At 35.6% G+C, this 18,941-nt stretch overlaps 2 protein-coding genes across 2 annotated transcripts in view; one reads left to right on the forward strand and one right to left on the reverse strand.

Annotated features, from left to right (window-relative positions):
* Positions 1-25: 25 nt before the first annotated feature.
* The window catches only part of LOC132702769 (PIH1 domain-containing protein 1), a 36,190-nt gene continuing 17,274 nt past the window's right edge, over positions 26-18,941 (reverse strand). Inside the window, exons 3-6 of the mRNA XM_060671524.1 lie at positions 1,543-1,854; positions 1,061-1,341; positions 468-605; positions 26-212 (exon numbers count right to left, since the gene is read on the reverse strand). Of these exons, the coding sequence (XP_060527507.1) occupies positions 177-212; positions 468-605; positions 1,061-1,341; positions 1,543-1,854 (767 nt within the window). The 3' untranslated portion in view covers positions 26-176. The remainder of the gene's footprint in view (positions 213-467; positions 606-1,060; positions 1,342-1,542; positions 1,855-18,941) is intronic.
* LOC132703428 (multidrug resistance-associated protein 1-like) lies at positions 3,909-17,420 on the forward strand. Its single transcript, XM_060672678.1, has 16 exons — positions 3,909-4,240; positions 5,141-5,300; positions 5,488-5,778; positions 6,237-6,500; positions 7,327-7,520; positions 7,582-7,773; positions 8,809-9,442; positions 9,497-9,643; positions 9,702-9,786; positions 10,442-11,149; positions 11,209-11,694; positions 11,754-11,974; positions 12,314-12,727; positions 13,659-13,966; positions 14,360-14,574; positions 16,628-17,420. The coding sequence occupies exons 2-16, from the start codon at positions 5,250-5,252 to the stop codon at positions 16,984-16,986; spliced, it is 4,569 nt and encodes a 1,522-aa protein (XP_060528661.1). The 5' UTR covers positions 3,909-4,240; positions 5,141-5,249; the 3' UTR covers positions 16,987-17,420.

Genomic DNA, 18,941 nt, shown 5'->3' on the forward strand with positions numbered 1-18,941 from the left:
TCTTACAACATGTGATACAAGTAGATTTAAGTTTTTGTTATGTTTTAATTTTATAGTTTTTCCAGTTTTTGTGTCAATAAATATTGCCTCCAATATAATAAGGTATTTTAATTAAATGGAATGTATGTTTTAAGTAATGTTTTTATTGAAGGTCGCAAACTGTTGTCCTAGAGAAACTATCCTCCTACTAATGGCATTTGCAATGTCAAAATCTGGAAATTGACTTAATTAGTACATAGTCAAGTTTCTGTCTATATAAAATACAGTATGTTTCAGATGTCGCAAATGAAAAATTTTAAGTAGAAAAGTCCGAGTTTTGTGGTCATAAATATTTTTAAAAAGTCAAAAAATAAAAATGTCAAAGGTTGACCACGAATACAAAAGAAATTAGGGCATTTCTCGTGAAATATATAATTATTTATAAATATGTAATTACTTAATTCGTCACAATATATAAATATACTTACTTTGGTGGTTTGATCGAACGCGCAGGTGCACTTTTCATTTCGAATAAAATAGGGAACAAATATATCTAGTAAGTAGGTGCTGGATTCCAATACAATTCTATCTTCACCAACGTCCAAAGTAAGTTCATTGGTAGACACCTAAAAGGCAAAGACTCAAAATTCCAAATACATATTTTAAATTTTATGAATATTTTACATAAGTTTTTTGCAAGTTGCTTTTTAGGTGAGATGGCTTGTTTGGAAGTATATGCTTAAATAATAGATTTTTTTTAATAATATTTCACTAGTACAAACGATTAAAAATTAAACTGTTAAAAGGAATATATATTAAAAACTCTTAAGTCGGCCTTTGTAAAGTCATATTAAATAAGACCTAAAGGTGTGATTTTATTATATAATAGAAACAATTACAACAATTAAAAATATTTTAGCAACCACTTAGGTGTATAATAATAATAATAATGAATGGTCCTTATTATGTTATTATTATATATCCAGGTGGACATGTGCTTTATAATATAAAAGATTTGAAAAACACATATCATGCCAATTTTTGCATATATCTTTCGATAATTAAAGTTACAAACACATACCACATTAGGCAAAAGAAATTCCCCGATCAAACAGTTAGGTCCAGATTTTCTCTTATAAATTCGGTAATCTGGTACTTTTTTCGTAAACTCCACGGTCGATATTGTTTCGATTACAACATTTTTCGATTTTTGCGTTTCGCCAGTCATTTCGTCCAACGCAGTTTTTGCTGGAACTCTGCCCATCTTCTCGTCAATTTCTCTTTGCTGAATCCTATGTGCCTGCAGCGTTCCGTAAGCTTTTCGGTTGTTGAGGATTATCATCTCGTCTGCACATTTGAGGCCTATAAATAAACGAAAAATTGTATATTCCGCCAAAAAAAGTCTACACTTTCAGTCTTTGTAACTATTTCTATTTCTTTTTTTTTTTTCATTATTTTAAATTCCCAAAAAAAAATGGAGAAATATTTAAATGAGGAACACCTACTCAAGTTTTGGTCAGTAGCAAGTATCCCAAACACGATGTATTTATATTTTTAAATTACCGTATTTGTTTTCCAGTCCTTGAAACACGACGGCAAGGAAAAAGTTTTTGAAACTTTGGTATCTGACGATTTTATCGAAAAAATTGGGATGTATCGCGACGTCATATACTTTCGCGTCGCTGCCCTTTTTGTCTTTTTCCATTCGCAGGTCGCCGATACTCATTGGAATTTTGAAGTCGCTCGAATCCGAGTCCATAATATCCGTGAGTTCATGTTCCGTGATGTCTCTGGGGGGCGGGATGGCGTCGATTTTACAAATATTCACAAATACTTTGGTATCCGTGTCACGTTCTTTGGTCTTAACACAAAACCCTGGGAAAAAAAACAAGCAATCAGCTATCTCTGTTCTGCTTGTACTGGAAAATACTAAAAATGTATGAAACTTCTAATGATGTATGTACCTGACAAACAGAACTGGAAATCATTGGAAATCTTTTGATTTTTGCTCTGTTTTCCCATATTTCTTTTTTAGTATTTACTTTTTTTTGCGTAATTTATGATAAACCTTATTGCGTAATAATGACTATTACGTAGGTAATGTATGTTTCTATACCATATACCAATTAACATCCGTGCTGCTATTATATCGAAAAGTTGGTTAATTTATAACTAATGAAAACTATAACAATCCTTTGGTTTGTTTTATTTTCAGATTGTAACTACATACTGATTATCTTAGTTTCTTTTATATTTACAATAAAGTTATATCAGGAATATATTGCAAATATTTTTCTTTACCACCTCCACCTCGAAAATATTTTACGATCTGTAAGTAATGGAAAGATTCAAATATCAAATTTTAATAATATTAGTAGCTCTATTGACGACATTATGGTGACGAGTTGCTTATGTACACCTTCGGACCTGACAAAGGGGACTAAAGTAACGGAAACACTCGAAGTGATTAATGAGGCTGACGTTTGCAAGTGACAATATGCGCATGCTTAGCCGGCGCGTAATTGGGTATTGACTATGGGGTAAAAAAAAATCTATTTTTGGGTGCTTTAAAAAAAAAAGCATATTATGTAACAAGTGTAATGGCATTTGAGTCGGGAGTTTATTTGGCATGAGCAAAGCGAGTGTTTAAAAAGGAGTGACTTAAAATGTTTACCAAACGTGTTGTGCACTATACTTTTTCTACGAACGTAATTTTTTGCAAAAAAATAAGAACACATTGACCAACATGACCGCCGGAATTAAAATTCAAAAATCCTATTGTTTCAAAACTCATGCATGAAGTGGTTCGGATCTGTGAGAAACGAATCTTACCGCAAAGTAATGTTTCTTTTTCTATTCCCGTCTGTAAAATGCCTAATTAAACAGCGAGCTAGTGTGCGGGAAACATCACTTTATTACGTCAGTTTCGTTTCTCACCGATCCGAGCCACTTCGGACATTTCTGCGATTTTACCGCACGGGTTTGGGAGCAATCGGATGTTTTGATGGAAATGTACCCAAAAACTAACGGTCGTAGAAAAAGTATAACATGCAACACGTTCGGTAAAATTTTTAACTCGCACGTTTATTAAAAACTTGCTCCGCTGCGCTCTGCTCGTGTCAAATAAACTCGTGAGTCAAATACCGTTTACCGCACTTAACGCATAATATACTTGTTGTATAATATACTATTCTGCTCACCCCACTTCGGATATTTCCGCGATATTACCGTGTGGGTTTAGGAGCAATTGAATGTTTTCGGAACTATTACCCACGGCTTACAGTCATGTCAATAAATGTATCCTTGTTGTTTTGCAGAAATGTGCCCCAAAAACGTAGAAAAAGTATAGTATCCAACACGTTGGTAAACTTTTTCAGTCACTCGTTTATTAAGCACTGAAGAGGTCACCCGAAACCCCAATTGGCTCTAAAAAAACTTTTTAGGCAAGTCTATTTTGTTTTCACTTTGAGAAGCATATTTGACGAAATGTTTATTCTTTTTTTTTCAAAACTGCGAAGAATTTCACATTATTTCCGACAATTTGGGAAAAATTTTTGGTTTTTCGAGGTATTTTAAAAATATCTGAGCAATCTTGGAAAATTTTGTTCTAGAAGAGAATTTCATGGTATAAATATTTCGAAAATCCCAAAAAACTACGCGAAAGATAGTGGCAGCGGTTGGGGTTGAACAAGCAGGCGCTCGTATCAAAATATATAATCATGGAGAGTCTGAAACTATAAAAAAAGCCACATTGAATCCTTCAAAATACTTATTTGTTATATACAAGAAACAATACCGCAGATTTTGAAAATTGCCAGTAACGTTCAAGTGATTGTTCGGTGTTATCTTATCGTAGGCAGGGTTACACTTGCAACAAACGATCACATTGATAAGTTTCGTGCGTGCGTGCATTCGAAAATATTCTTTTCCCGGTTCAAGTGATCGTTCCATTTCAAAACCAACGTTGATCAGTTAGCAGATTATTATCTTTTTTTGAATGGAACACGTAAACTTGCAATTACACGTGTCCTGAAATTATATTTATTCCATCCCTGACGCGCGCTATTTGTGAATATAATACGGTATCTTATTTCAAACGGTTATCGCGTTTCAAAGTAAATAATTCTTACCTGAATATATATTTACCATTCCAAAGTAAAAACCTGCTTTTCGCGGGCGCACGTCTAAATTCGACACCAAATTTCGGAGTGATAAGATGTGATTACTCATTAATATATGAGAAGTAAAGTTTGGACAAAAGGTAAGAAAATAATTTTAATATATTGGACCATAATCTTTATAGGCAAAATAATTTAAATTTTGATAGTTTTTAATTATTGTTCTTATAAAAAGTTGAAAAAAAAATGCGAATCTGAACTGAATATGAAATTTTTTGCTTTTTTTTTATTTTTACGTTAGTTTTGTTAGTAATATAACGAGATGAAAATAATGAACTTCTTATTATTTCGAAAAAATATAATAACCACATGTGTGAAAAGAAAAATTTAACCGTTGGTACTATTTTGCAAGATTAAGTTGAAAATTACTTAATTTATTTATTCCTTGAAGAATATGTTATATTAACTACCATTTTTGCGGTGCATATATTCCATAAATACATTAAATAAATTAATGAAACGACTGCTTAGTGACGCCATCTATTCGGCACAACAATATATAATTTGTGAATTGATGCCTCACTATGTGAAGAAATTTGATCCCTTCTTTTACGTAATTAACAAATAATTATATGTATTTTATCAATGGTTATGATTAAATACATCTCGAATATGTTTATCTAAGATTGTATAGCGAATTAAATATTCTAATTGCTTGCTTTATCTTTGTTAGGTGAATCATTCGAAACAGGCAAAGTCCTATGTAGATTATTAAAGCACAGTGGCTGAATTATAAAATTGATATACATATACAGCTACGTATTCATTTTTATTTCTATTTATTAAGAATTATTATTGAGAAAATGTCGATGTTAGCACTGACTCAGTACTTACAGATTCTTTTTAAGATGAGAAGTTCAAACTTGATTATAAGTTGGATATGGAGTGTTTCGTTTCTCATTAAAAAGTTTGTTGTTCCATTTGATTAAAAAAACATTTTGAAAATTTACTTTTTTATACAAATATATATAAAATTATTGTAGTTATAACGTCGGCAAGAAAACCTAAACAGGACGTCCCAACTAGAACGCACTTTCTTTAAAATACTGTTCGCCTATTTTCCATGGTGGTTTTTTCAAGAACATACCGAACATGAATTTGAACTATGAAGCACTGGACAAGTTTTGCGGATCAGAATTTTGGGTAAGTTTAGTATAGCCGTTTTTATCCCATAAAATGTATCCCCATTATTACACGCAGGAAATTGGTCACAATAATATGGATTTGGTTTACAAATTACCTATACAATCATCAATACCAACGAATCATTCTGGCTACATCTGATTAGCTTATCCAAGTAATTAAATATCGTTTTTCACGTCTTTCACAGAACGAAACCCTAACATGGAATACCGACGACCCAGACCTAACCAGATGTTTCGAGAAGACGGTATTAGTATGGATTGCGTGTGGGTTCTTGTGGGCGTTTGCCATCGTCGAAGTCTATTTTATTAGCAAGAGTAAGGACCGTAATATACCGTGGAACTGGAAGAACGGTTTTAAGTTGCTACTGACGGCTTTGCTGTGCGCGTTGTGCATTAGCGATCTAGTGCACAATGCTGGAGACTCGGAAGGTCCCAAAGCAGACATTTATTCCGCTGCATTAAAATTTATAACATTCGTAAGTGACGGGGACTAAACGACAATTTTGATAGAAATCTTTCAATCAAATAAAATGTTTCCATTTATGACTCATTAATAAATAATCCGCTAAAACCTTTACATAACACCACACAAGCAATAATTGAAAATTGAAATTAATAATCATCAAGATAATAATTACTACATTATATCACTGGGATACGTTCAATATTGATCGAAGAAAAATAAAAAAAAATAAATAAATCTGAGCAGTTCAAAATCTCAACTTGTACAGGTGGCGTGATAAAATTTAAATATTTTCCATTAATAACTCAAAAACGAACTGACACCATCGGATATGAAAAAAAAAAAAAAACAGAAAAATCATACAAAAAGTTAAACGCATTCCCTGTTAAAACAACTGTACTTGTTCATCGTATTAGAATTACGAAAAGCGATTGAAAAATTTTTCTAATTCCTTTCCAACCATGTTTCCAGATTCTCGCCGGTGGACTAGCATACTACAACAAGAAATACGGAGTCCAAAGTTCCGGAACTTTGTTCATGTTTTGGTTTCTAAGTTCAGTTTGCGGAGCATTTCCATTCAGGACTGAAATTCGTGACGCGAGAAGATACGGCGTCCCTGAAGACTACTACGAATATATCAGTTGTCTGGTATACTATCCCCTAGTACTAGCAATGCTTCTTCTTAACTGTTTCGGAGAGGGAACGCCCAGGAAATACCGTTACGCCAAAGCGAAGGTTGGTAAATTCCGTACATTTCTTGATAAAATTAAAATGATATACAGGGTGTTTCAAAAAATGTTTGCCAACATTCCACTGGAAATTCGTCATAAAAAAAAGTTCCCTTCAACGAAGAACCTTCAATATGAACTTTTTTTTTTCTTCTTTGGATGCAGAACCTCCAGTAGAGCGTTAACTTTTATGTAAAAACAAAATCAAAAAAATATTTTTGTTTTAAAATAATTGTTGTTTATCTGGGAATTTTAATATCTATATAATAATGTATATTCAGTTTTACTTCAGTTGCATTATTTTCTGTATATTTTTTATGTGACTTGTTAGTTGAAACACATTTTCCTTAAGATTCCTTCAATAGATTCACTGTAAAAGTTTCTATAGTACACTAAATCTCAAATATGTGTAAGTAATATTTGTATCCTTACATAGCTAGAAAGATTATATCACACAATATTTATTGTATGTATTATTTACAAATTATATGCAAGGTTATGTAATAAATAACGAGAATACCTTAAAATTGTTGACCCCCCTCTGACGCAATTAAATTTTCAGGCCATCTTCTGCAAAAACGTTTTAATGTATTTTTGACATTAGGTTTTTTTTTCATAAGATATGTTTCTTATGTGGTTGCTACATACCATAAAAATGTTTAACCGTTTGTATAAAAAAATTTAAATCGTATCTGAACAGGTAAATCGTGTACCTTATGAGAGTTTTTCGTTTAGAAACTTGTCATATAAATTTAGTTGCACCTAAAAAAGTCAAGGAATATATTGGAAATAAATTTTATTCAAAAACCAAATTGCTAATCTTTGAATTGCAGAAAAAGAATCCAGAGGAAAGCGCTGGGTTTCCTTCCCGATTAACGTACTTATTTTTCGACCGCATGATGCTAAAAGGATTCAGGAAATCTCTGGAGCCGAAAGACATGTGGGACATGCGACCAGATGACGCCTGCGAAGTCCTAGTGCCAACTTTTGAGAAATACTTTCAAAAATCGTTGGATAAATGCGCCAGGTTAATAATAATGCGACAAAATACCAAATAAAAAGTCTTATCATGCATGGGATTGATTTAGATACGACGAAAAAGGCCATCGACCAACGTCGGAGAAAATGGGAAGTGAAGCGTCCGCCAGGAAACGCGACAAAAAGAAAGAGGCGTCTGTTTTACCAGCATTATGCAAAGCGTTTTACTTGCCGTTTGTAATTGGAGTTTTAACGAAATTGGTGGCCGACGTAGTGCAATTCGCCAATCCACAGATACTGGGGTAAGAAATTCCAAATACAGAGTCATGTCGACAAAAAAAATATAGTTAAAGGTTATAGGAAGGTTCATATTCTTCACAATCATCTACACTGCCCGCCGAAAAGTCGAATCCATATCATACACGTGGCAAGGACAAAAATAAACATATCAAAGCATGGCTAGGTGTCGATTTTTGTTTTATTTTCGATTTGTGTTTATGGAAAACTTTCTGTGAAAAATGGTATCAAAATTTAAATAGGCACCTATAGCTTCAAGTTTTAAAAGAAATAAAATAGGCAATTTAATATTTAAAGCTGTTCTTTCAGTATATTATATACGTTTTAGATGCTTTCTATGAGGGTTTAATTTAAATTTTATTTTCGCAAATATATTGTCATTGAGATTTCTGGTAATTTGGCACTATTGCGTTTTTATTTAATTATAATAAAATTATTGTTTCAATATTTCAGACTTCCGGCCATCTGTAGTTATAAAAATAACTAAGTTAAAGTTGAGTTTTTTATGGGTTTTGTATGAAACTAGAAAATTATATTTTATGACAATATCTTAAGGTAATTCATAAAAAATAAGAATTTTATTATAATGATCAGAAACAATATAATAATAAAAACACAATACAGCTCAGGCGCTATTCAAAATCTGGTCATACCATTTTTCAAGCCTCGAAAAAGTAGAGCACCTTTGAATGTTCAGTAACGCACGAAGAACACTTTGTACACACACCTCCAAGTATTTGTATTTGCTAACTGCAAATCGGTGTTCAAAATTTTAATTATCACCACTATTATAATGAAATAAACTGTGCATAAAGTACTGCGAAGTCCAAAAGTATCTGAAACAACTTAAATCATTTTAGTAACATTGTGTAAGTTAGATCAATTTCAAAATTTCGAAGATTTCTTCCGAGGAGATCCGTGATTTATCAACTCTCCAACTTATTACAAAATTTATAGTGACATATTTTTATAATTACATATTGATATGTATGATATTTGGACTGATGGACAGAAATGAAAACGGAGGACATTGTTTTCAGAATTCTAATAGGCTTCATAGGTTCGGGTCAATCTCAATGGAAGGGCATACTTTACGCGTTCCTCATGTTCTTCGTCGCCGCAATCCAAACCATACTCAATAATGTACACCAGCAAAATTTCTTTATCGTTGGTATGCGGGTCAAGGCCGCACTCACGGCCACCATCTACAAAAAATCTCTCCGAATATCTAACGCCGCGAGAAGAGAAAAATCATCCGGCGAAATAGTGAATTTAATGGCGGTCGACGCCAACAAGTTTCAAGAGTTAACGATGTTTTTGAATCTGATATGGTCCGGTCCGCTCAACATTATCCTGGCCATGTACTTCTTGTGGCAAGAACTGGGACCGTCGGTAATGGCCGGTTTGGCGGTCATGTTGCTCCTGATTCCTGTCAATGGATTCATAGTGAGGTTAACTAAGAGGCTTCAGCTGAGAAACATGAAAAATAAAGACGAACGCGTGAAACAAATGAACGAAATATTGAACGGGATTAAAATTTTGAAGTTGTACGCATGGGAACCGAGTTTCCAACAGCAAATCATGAAAATACGGAACAAAGAAGTGAGCGTTATGAGAAAAAGCGCGTATCTGGGGGCGGCGAATGCGTTCATTTGGAATTTCGTGCCTTTTATGGTAAATCGTGGTAAAGCCTGTTCAAATTCCGGAGTTACCGAAGTGTCCTTTTAGGTCACCTGCGTTACTTTCGCCACCTACGTGTTGATCGACGAAAAAAACGTCCTAGATGCCAGCAAAGCATTCGTATCCCTATCGCTGTTCAATATATTAAGAATGCCTATGAGCATGCTACCGAGCGTGGTTTCAAATCTGGTTCAGGTACGAACCATTATGGAGACGTTTTAATCTTCTAACGCTTCTTTTTTTGGTTTTGCAGACGTACGTGTCGTTAAAGAGAATAAACGGATTCCTTAATGCAGATGAACGTGATCCGGATAACGTTTTACATGATCCCACAGAAAGTAAGTATATTTTCGACGAATTTTAATAGCAGCAAAATCAACCGAACAAAATATACCACCGCGTAGCACCCAATAAAAAGTTATTTCACTTTATCATTGTATCAGCTCTAGTAGATACGTGAAGGGGGTACTGCAGCGCTGTTTCAAGGTCTGCGCAGAACTCTGTTTACTTATCTACTTTGATGACCATGCTACTCACTACATTAAAGTGTTGTTGTTTAAACAATGAACTAAAAACATTATTTAAAAAAATATACAGCAACACAAAACTATTAGTTTAGCATTTAAAAAATGTATCAGACTAGAAATCGGCAAAAAAGTACAGTTTCAGGTGATTTTGTTACGAAATATGAAATAAAAGTCGGAACTTTTGGCCTATAGAGCGTTTCAAATTAGGCACAACCATGAACAACATAATTTTCAAAAATATCTAGTTCACGTTCTATATGGAGGCCACTGGTTAAACAATTTAAAAATTTTCATAAACGCTGTTGGGCCTTAGGAAAGATAGATGAATCACCAGGGTTAGGTTGGATGCCCTAGCATTATTATGTCCCTACATACTAAGCAGCTCCGTATTTATATATTGGGCAATTGATTGCTTACAAGTTTTACCACATTTCTGCAAAGAATTCCACTTTTACCATTGTTATAGCCGATCCGTTGATAATCGATAACGGCATCTTCAGTTGGGGCGACGACCCTATATTGAAAAATATCGACCTCCGAATCCCAAAAGGATCGCTTACGGCCGTGGTGGGTATGGTAGGTTCTGGAAAAAGTAGTTTAATATCGGCTTTGCTCGGCGAAATGGAAAAACTCGGTGGCAGAGTGAACACCGTCGGTTCTGTCGCGTACGTGCCGCAACAAGCGTGGATTCAAAATGCGACCGTAAAGGATAACATACTGTTTGGCAAACCGTTTGATAAAATACGGTACAACAAGGTGCTTGAAGCGTGCGCGCTGAAAACTGATCTCGAGATTTTGGCCAACGGAGATCAAACCGAAATAGGAGAGAAAGGGATCAACTTATCGGGAGGACAAAAACAAAGGATAAGTTTGGCCAGAGCGGTCTACACCGATGCGGACGTCTACCTTCTAGACGACCCACTCAGTGCCGTCGACTCTCATGTTGGTAAACACATTTTCGACCACCTGCTTAGCCCGTCAGGCTTACTGCACAAGAAGACCAGAGTATTGGTTACGCACGGGATAACTTATTTACCGCAAACTGACAAAATCGTAGTACTTAATTCGGGTCAAGTATCAGAAATCGGTACTTACCAAGAATTGCTCGATAAAAAGGGAGCCTTCTCGGAGTTCCTCATGCAACACATCTCGGAGGAAGTGGAAGACGAGGAAGGCAAGTCAAACGAGTGTCCATTAGTACACGTTAAAATATCCGCGCATTCTATGTTACAGAATTGGACGAGATAGAAGATCAGCTTGCCGATACCTCGATCGCTGTAGAAGCCAAAAAACAAATCCAGAGACAACGTTCGAGGATATCCGAGACCAAGTCTGAAACTGGATCTCTTAGCGAACTCAACGGATTCGCGCGAACTAGATCTATGGAGAGTTTGAGAAGTAGCAGAAGCCATAGACGGAAGCAGAGCGCCGCGATATCCATCAATGCGCCACCAAACGATGGGAAATTAATCGAGGCCGAGAAAATGGAGAAAGGCAAAGTCAAATGGACGGTCTACATGCACTACTTGAAAGCTATCGGCCTGGTCATGTTTATAAATACAGTGGTCTTTAACATCGTTACACAGGCGTTGGGTATCGGCACCAACGTATGGCTTGGTATCTGGTCAGAAGACTCCGAAATGGTTGTAGATGGAAAAGTAGACACGGGCAAACGGGATATGTATCTTATAGTGTACACCGTTCTAGGAATACTTCAAGGTGAAAATAAAAATAATGTCGACTAAAATATGGAAAATGACATTCGATTTTTATTTCAGCTGTCAGTACATTCTTGGCCAACATTTTCTTCGCCAAAGGCACAATGAGTGCATCTATAAAACTGCACAATCTTGTGCTGCACAACGTGCTCCGTCTGCCAATGTCATTTTTTGACGTCACACCATCCGGAAGGATCCTCGGACGATTTTCGAGCGATATTAGCATCGTTGACATGTCTCTTCCTTTTCTATTTAATATATTTTTTATGAGTTTGCTGCGGGTAAGGCAACACTGCTACGTCTCGTTTATTTTTTTTGTCATTTTTTTTAATTTTAACTTGGATTTTTAGTACACGTAATCATTAAGTTTACCGTTTCTTGCGAAGTCACCGACACTCGCTCACTCACCGCGTAGTTATTTTAAAATAATTTTTTACCTCTCCCTTTGCCCAATACCAGAAAACTAGTTTTAAAATGGGAATTAACTGAAGTGGCAACTATATATGTATCACTCCTCTTCACAGTTAAAACGTTTTCTGAACATTTGGTACTTGGTAGAGTCGGTGTCCATAGATTAACAGTTAATTTATTTTCAATTATTGTTCTTGCTCTTGGTGCAGGTTGCAGGGACACTAATCGTAATCAGCTACACGACACCGTTGTTCATCACAGTCATAATACCCACTGGCATCCTCTACATGTTAATACAGAGATATTACGTCGCAACTTCGCGGCAACTGAAACGGTTAGAGTCGGTTTCGAGGTCTCCGATATACTCGCATTTCGGCGAAACGATCAACGGGGCTCACGTGATAAGAGCCTACGGCCAGCAAAACAGGTTTATCAACGATTCGGAGGAGAAGGTCGATCGGAATCAGATGTGCATCTATCCCAACATGTGTGCGAACAGGTGGCTGGGCATTCGGCTTGAAATGATCGGTAACTTGATCATCCTGTTCGCAGCCTTATTTGCCGTGCTTGGAAATAATCTCATGCCCGCTCTAGTTGGTTTGTCCGTCAGTTATTCGATGCAGGTAAATAAATTGGTTTGACCCAATTACATAAAAACATTATTCTGATAGATAAGTGATACGTAAAGTGACTTTATCACACTAAAACTTTTAGTGCTGTAGTGCAACACTGCCATCACCAATACACAGCAGGAGCTTACTGACTCCTCCTTACAATATCACAACACCATCTATTGACTCTCTACTGACTGAAAACAAATGTGAAAAACTTAAGAAAGCGATTCCTTGTTCAAAATATAGGATAGTTTATTATATAAATGTTGAGTTAAAAGTGAACCTTTAATAAGGAGAACAGAGATAGAACAATATTTTTTTATGGCAAGATTAACAATTTATAGTAATGAGTGGATGGGATTGAATTTAAGACTAAGACTAAGTTGTTCTTTGTAACACAATGAATTGTAAAAATCAATTTCCGGTAGCCAAGTTTATTTAGAAACCTTTTTTCTTCTTTTCTTTCCTTTCTTCTGAATTTGACAAAAATTGTTCGACAAACGAAGTCACTCCAAGGAAAACTTAACGGTACTGAAAGTTTATTTTGTTAAAAATAATAGTCACTAGCTATCTTCACACTACAATTGATGATTTATATTTGTGCCTTCCAGTTTCTCTTTTCGAGTAACTGACGCGGTCCGCTTTTATAGAATGCATCCTCTGCTCACGATAGACGCAGAACATTCGAACCGTGTTCCAGAGAGCAGTCTGTGTGATACCGCTCTGATCTCCACATAGGCATGAAATCCTTGAACGCAGATAGTCTATTCGGCTCGCTCATCACAATATACTAAATATCCATTTATTTTGAACAACAGATCAACCCCTTAATCTTTTCGAATTTGTTTCGATACACTAGGCTGAGCAGAAATAATGAACACTGAAATGAGCATAACTCTTACGACTGGGATTCGAATTTATGGTATAAATTAATTTTTAGGTAACAAACTCGCTCAATTTCCTCATCCGGGCCGTTTCGGAAGTCGAAACCAACGTCGTGTGTATCGAACGTATTAAAGAATATACGGAATATCCTCAAGAGGCGCCGTGGGACATACCAAACACTAAACCCAAGGAAAGTTGGCCAGAGAACGGAGCCGTCGAGTTCCAAAACTATCGCGTTCGGTATAGACCAGGATTAGATTTAGTACTGAGGGGTATTAATGTAAATATCAAGGGAGGGGAAAAAATCGGTATTGTTGGCAGAACCGGCGCAGGAAAATCCAGCCTAACACTTGCGTTGTTCAGGTAAGCTGGCAGGGCATTGTTTTGTATGTGAAGTTTGGGCAGACTATGAACTAAAATGAACAAAAACTGCAATCTTTAGTTAATAGATAAGTTACGATAAATATTACAGCAAAGTATAAAGAAAATTTTTGAAATTTTGTCCCTGTTAATTTTGGTTATTAAAATTTTTTAATACAAGTTCAAACAGTCCACTAAAATTTTAGTTGTCACTTGCAGTGTTCACCGTTAATTTTAAGATGTTTTCAACTGGCTCTGTTGGTTCAGGTTAGACTCTCTCGAAATGATTAGATTTAAATTTCAATTTTCCTTAAGAAGCATTAGGATATAATATCATCAGATTGGTTTCCTAACACAATCGGAATAGAATGGGGTAGACGAAATTTTAATTTCCAGAATAATTGAGGCAGCCGACGGCAAAATTAAGATAGACGGTATCGACGTCGCTGATATTGGACTACATTCCTTGAGGTCCCGATTAACCATCATTCCACAGGATGCGATTCTATTTTCCGGTACCCTAAGGATAAACCTCGATCCTTACGACGCCCATTCGGACGAGGACGTTTGGAAAGTTCTCGAGTTGGCTCATCTTAAGCCGTTTGTTAAAAGTAAGTCGAGTCGAATTAATTCTAATAGAAAACAATTTACCCAAACAGAATTAAGATCACATGGATGTTACAAAAAATTTTCTTTTCTTCAGGTCATTAGCGTCTTTTTCACACATTATTGACACAAAAATGAACATTTCTAGCTAAATGAAATCAGACTCTTTTTACGTACTCGACGCGCGTTTCGACAACCAAGTTGGCATCTTCAGGATAAGATTAAAATTAAACTTAATAGAACAGATGCTCTATATATATATACACATCGGAAATGGGAGAGGGAATTACGCACTGTTCACGCAACCAATCAACTCGTATAATGGGCTAAATGGGATTGTTCAGTGCCTTATTCTCTCTCTTAACAATTTCTAAGCTTTCGTAGGCATCTAATTTTTTACTATTATTTACATGTTTAACTAATTTTAAATTACTTATATCTACCTTATGATTATTGTTGAACATATGTTCGGCTACACTTGATTTTTCTAATCTACCCAATTTTAAATGAGCTAAATGTTCCTTAAATCTAACATTAATTGATCTTTTGATTTGCCCTACATATGACTTGTTACAACATATTTTATAAATTCCCGACTTTTATCTAGTATCTAGTTTATCCTTGGGATTACCCAAGAGATTTTTTAATTTTGATCCGGACTGATAGACACTTGGAAGACCTGCGGCCCTTAAGACTCTATCAAGTCCACTTGTATACTGGGGAGAAAAAGGAATTGAGACTACTTTTAAATTTTCCTTATCAGCTTGAAAAGTCGTTGATTTTTCAAGTTTGTTTTTAAATCTAAATTTCCTAATTAAGTTATAGATAAAACTATCTTCATAGCCATTGATTCTAGCCACCTTTTTTATAAGGCTTCTTTCCACCTCAAACCTTTCTTGATTTAAAGGAAATGTGACAAGTCTATGGACTAGAAAATTAAAACTTGCCATTTTGTGTTGAAAAGCATGGTTAGAATCATTGGTTATGTATCTTAGAGTACTAGTGTCTTTCCTATAAATGTCAAAAACTATATGATTTTCACGTTTTTGATAACGAGAACGTCCAAAAAAGGCAACTGAATGTTAATTTCTATTTCATATGTGAATTTAATAGATGGGAAGTAATTATTCAAGTTTGAAATAAAGTCATTTAAATCCATGCAAGTTGTGTCAAAAACCGCGAAAACATCGTCGACGTATCTATACCATATCCTAGGAAAGTACTCGAAATTTTCTTTAGCATTATGTTCAAAATGATGCATGAAAAGTTCAGCCAGGAAAGGAGATAAACAATTTCCCATGACCGTGCCATTTTGTTGTTCATAATAGTTGTTATCATATAGAAAAATATTTTGACTCATGCAAAGCTTTGTCAGAGTGATTAACTCTTCAATTATATCTTTACTGTAGTTATTATATTCGAGTAATTTCCTGAGGTATTCCAAAGTTTCTGGTATAGGAACGCTTGGAAATAATGAGGAAATATCAAAAGATACTAAAAGTTCATGTTCATTCAGCCTTACGTCTTTGATTTTACCAATAAACTCTTGCGAGTTTTTTACAGAAAAAACTTTCTTTTTGATGTTTTAAATTTCCAAGTTCTGCAACCAACCACTTTGAAATATTATATGTTGGAGAACCTATAGCTGAAACAATATGTCTCATTGTTTTTCCAGGTTTATGAATTTTAGGTAAACAATATAATTTGGATAAAGTTTAGTTTTAATCTTCTCCTGAAGATGGTTGGCGAAACGCGCGTCGAGTACGTAAAATTGAGTTTCAGTTTGTGGTAAAACGCGTTATTGTGTTAGCTAAATGAAAAGTTAACAAGAAGGGATTCTTCAAACAATAAAATTGATGCACCTCGGACGGCTGACAGCAGAAGGGAATGATCTTCCATGCATGTATTATTAGCAAGGTTTTTATGTATCTAGTGGCTAGATGGGTTCAACATGCTCACGCTGATGCTACAAAAATTTATTTTCACTTCCTGTGATTATATGATCTAGTTGCTTTTACGAATCCGTTTACTATAAAACTAAATGTCGGTATATTGCAGCTTTGCCAGCTGGTCTTTCTTATAAAATCAACGAGGGTGGAGAAAACTTGTCGGTGGGCCAACGGCAACTGATATGTTTGGCAAGGGCGCTGCTGAGGAAAACCAAGGTGCTTATACTGGACGAAGCGACCGCTGCCGTCGACTTGGAGACTGACGATTTAATTCAGAAGACGATCAGGAAGGAATTTGACAATTCGACTGTCCTCACCATCGCTCACAGGTTGAACACCATAATGGACTCGGACAGGGTGCTGGTATTGGACAAGGGCAGAATTGCCGAGTTCGATTCGCCAGAGAAATTGCTCGAGAACAAGACCAGCATATTCTTCGGCATGTGCAAAGATGCCGGACTGGCTTAATCGCAACTGTTCCGAAACGAACAAAGTATTTAATAGGTTATGTAGTGGATAGACGACTTACGTGAATTGGAATTATTTTTTTAAGTATTTATTTCATGTGAATTAGTTCCGAGTGAATGTGATAAATAATAAATTACATTATAACCGGTATCAATCTTATTATTTTATTATCGGACTAATAAGATACTGCAGATCGGTTTTTCTCAGTCATCTTACTCTTGCGACTCGTACGTTTGGTTTCAGGAAAACATAATCAATATGGATCTCTATATATCTATCTATCAAGTACGGAACATAGGATTTTCAAATAACATATGTACGTCATACCATAACGTTTGGCTTAGGATTCGTCAAGATATATTTTTAAAATAATAAATGAAAAAACGGCGTTTGTTACATTTCTGTAAATGGTGGTGAACTGCGTCATTTTCTTGAGCGTCAATACTTTAGAACTAAATTTACCATGGAGACAGAAAAGGACGGCAGGTTGGCATTCTTAGATGTGCAGGTAGAAAGGCGACCAAATGGAAAATTGGGTCATAAAGTTTATCGAAAACCCACTCACACGGAACGTTACCTGAACAAATTATCTAATCACCATCCGAGACAGAAAATGGGGGTAATAAAAACCTTAATGACAAGGGCTAATCGGATTAGCGAACCCAAGTACCTACGTGAAGAGATTAATCACTTGACCGATTCCCTGAAAAATAACGGATATACCACCTCTGAAATACAAAAAGCTATGAAAAATAGAAGATCTAAGACAAGAGATACGACAAAGGAACCTCAAGGGAATGTATCATTTCCTTTTATTAAGAACGTCACAGACAGGATCGGTAAACATTTAGAACGACACAACGTTCGGGTCATCTTTAAACCAACCACTACAATCAGACAAAGCCTCAGGTCTGCCAAGGATACAAGGGACGCCTTTTCTTCACCAGGGATATACCGCATTCCGTGTTCCTGTGGCTCGGTATATATAGGTACCACAAAGAGAAGCATTGAAACTAGGCTAAAGGAACATAACAGGAACTGCCGGCTTGGACACACGGAAAAATCAGCAGTGGCAGAACATGCTTTTTTACAAAGGTGACCATCGTATCATGTTCAAAGACACGCAGGTACTGGACAAAACACCACATTTTTATCCACGTCTTATCAGAGAAGCTATTGAAATTCAAAAACATCAGAATAATTTCAATAGAAAAGAAGAAGGTCTCAATATCAGTAAAACATGGACTCAGGTCATCAACAAAACAACGTGTTTACCCAGACAAGCTCAACCCAAGCCCGCCACCGAGGTCACGCCCACTACAGCGCGCTTAAATACGGCAGATCTTCCAGTCAACCAACCAGTCATCGGAGAGCAGTACGGAAGAACACTTCGACCGTTACCGCATCGCCGCTCTTGAAAATGTCTACCGCAGTTGTAGACGAAACGTCGAGTTTAATCTCGGGACCACGGCTCAAAAACCCGGAAATATTTAGTAATGTAGTTTCTGGCCGTGAAAGCATAACATCTTTGATAAATTTATTGTGTATTAAAGAGTTCAAAAAAATAAATGTTCCTAAATATATATTTTGTTATTTTTCATGATTTTTACTTTTTCTCTGGAAAACGAGGTAAAATATGAAAACAACTCAAGAAAAGTCAGTGGTGCAGATATCATTGACAATACTACTCCTGGCTACGTAATGATACCCCCGGGACGGCACTGACCTTCAGAGTTTTAAAGTGTTTAAAGCAAAATTGTTATTATAAATGACGTAACGAAATTTCAACAAAAACAAAGCACCACTGGTTAACTGGTTTGTGTACTGCTTGTGAATCCATTCCAACATAAACTTTGTATCGAAAATTGTTTGAATAAAATGTGCGCGACACTGGAATTTCAACACATTGCACAAAATATTGAGATGAATTGTGAGAAACGTAAATCGTTCAAGCA

The sequence above is a fragment of the Cylas formicarius genome, unplaced genomic scaffold (assembly GCF_029955315.1).
Source record: "Cylas formicarius isolate icCylForm1 unplaced genomic scaffold, icCylForm1.1 PGA_scaffold_6__28_contigs__length_40554024, whole genome shotgun sequence".
NCBI classification, from domain to species: Eukaryota; Metazoa; Arthropoda; class Insecta; order Coleoptera; family Brentidae; genus Cylas; species Cylas formicarius.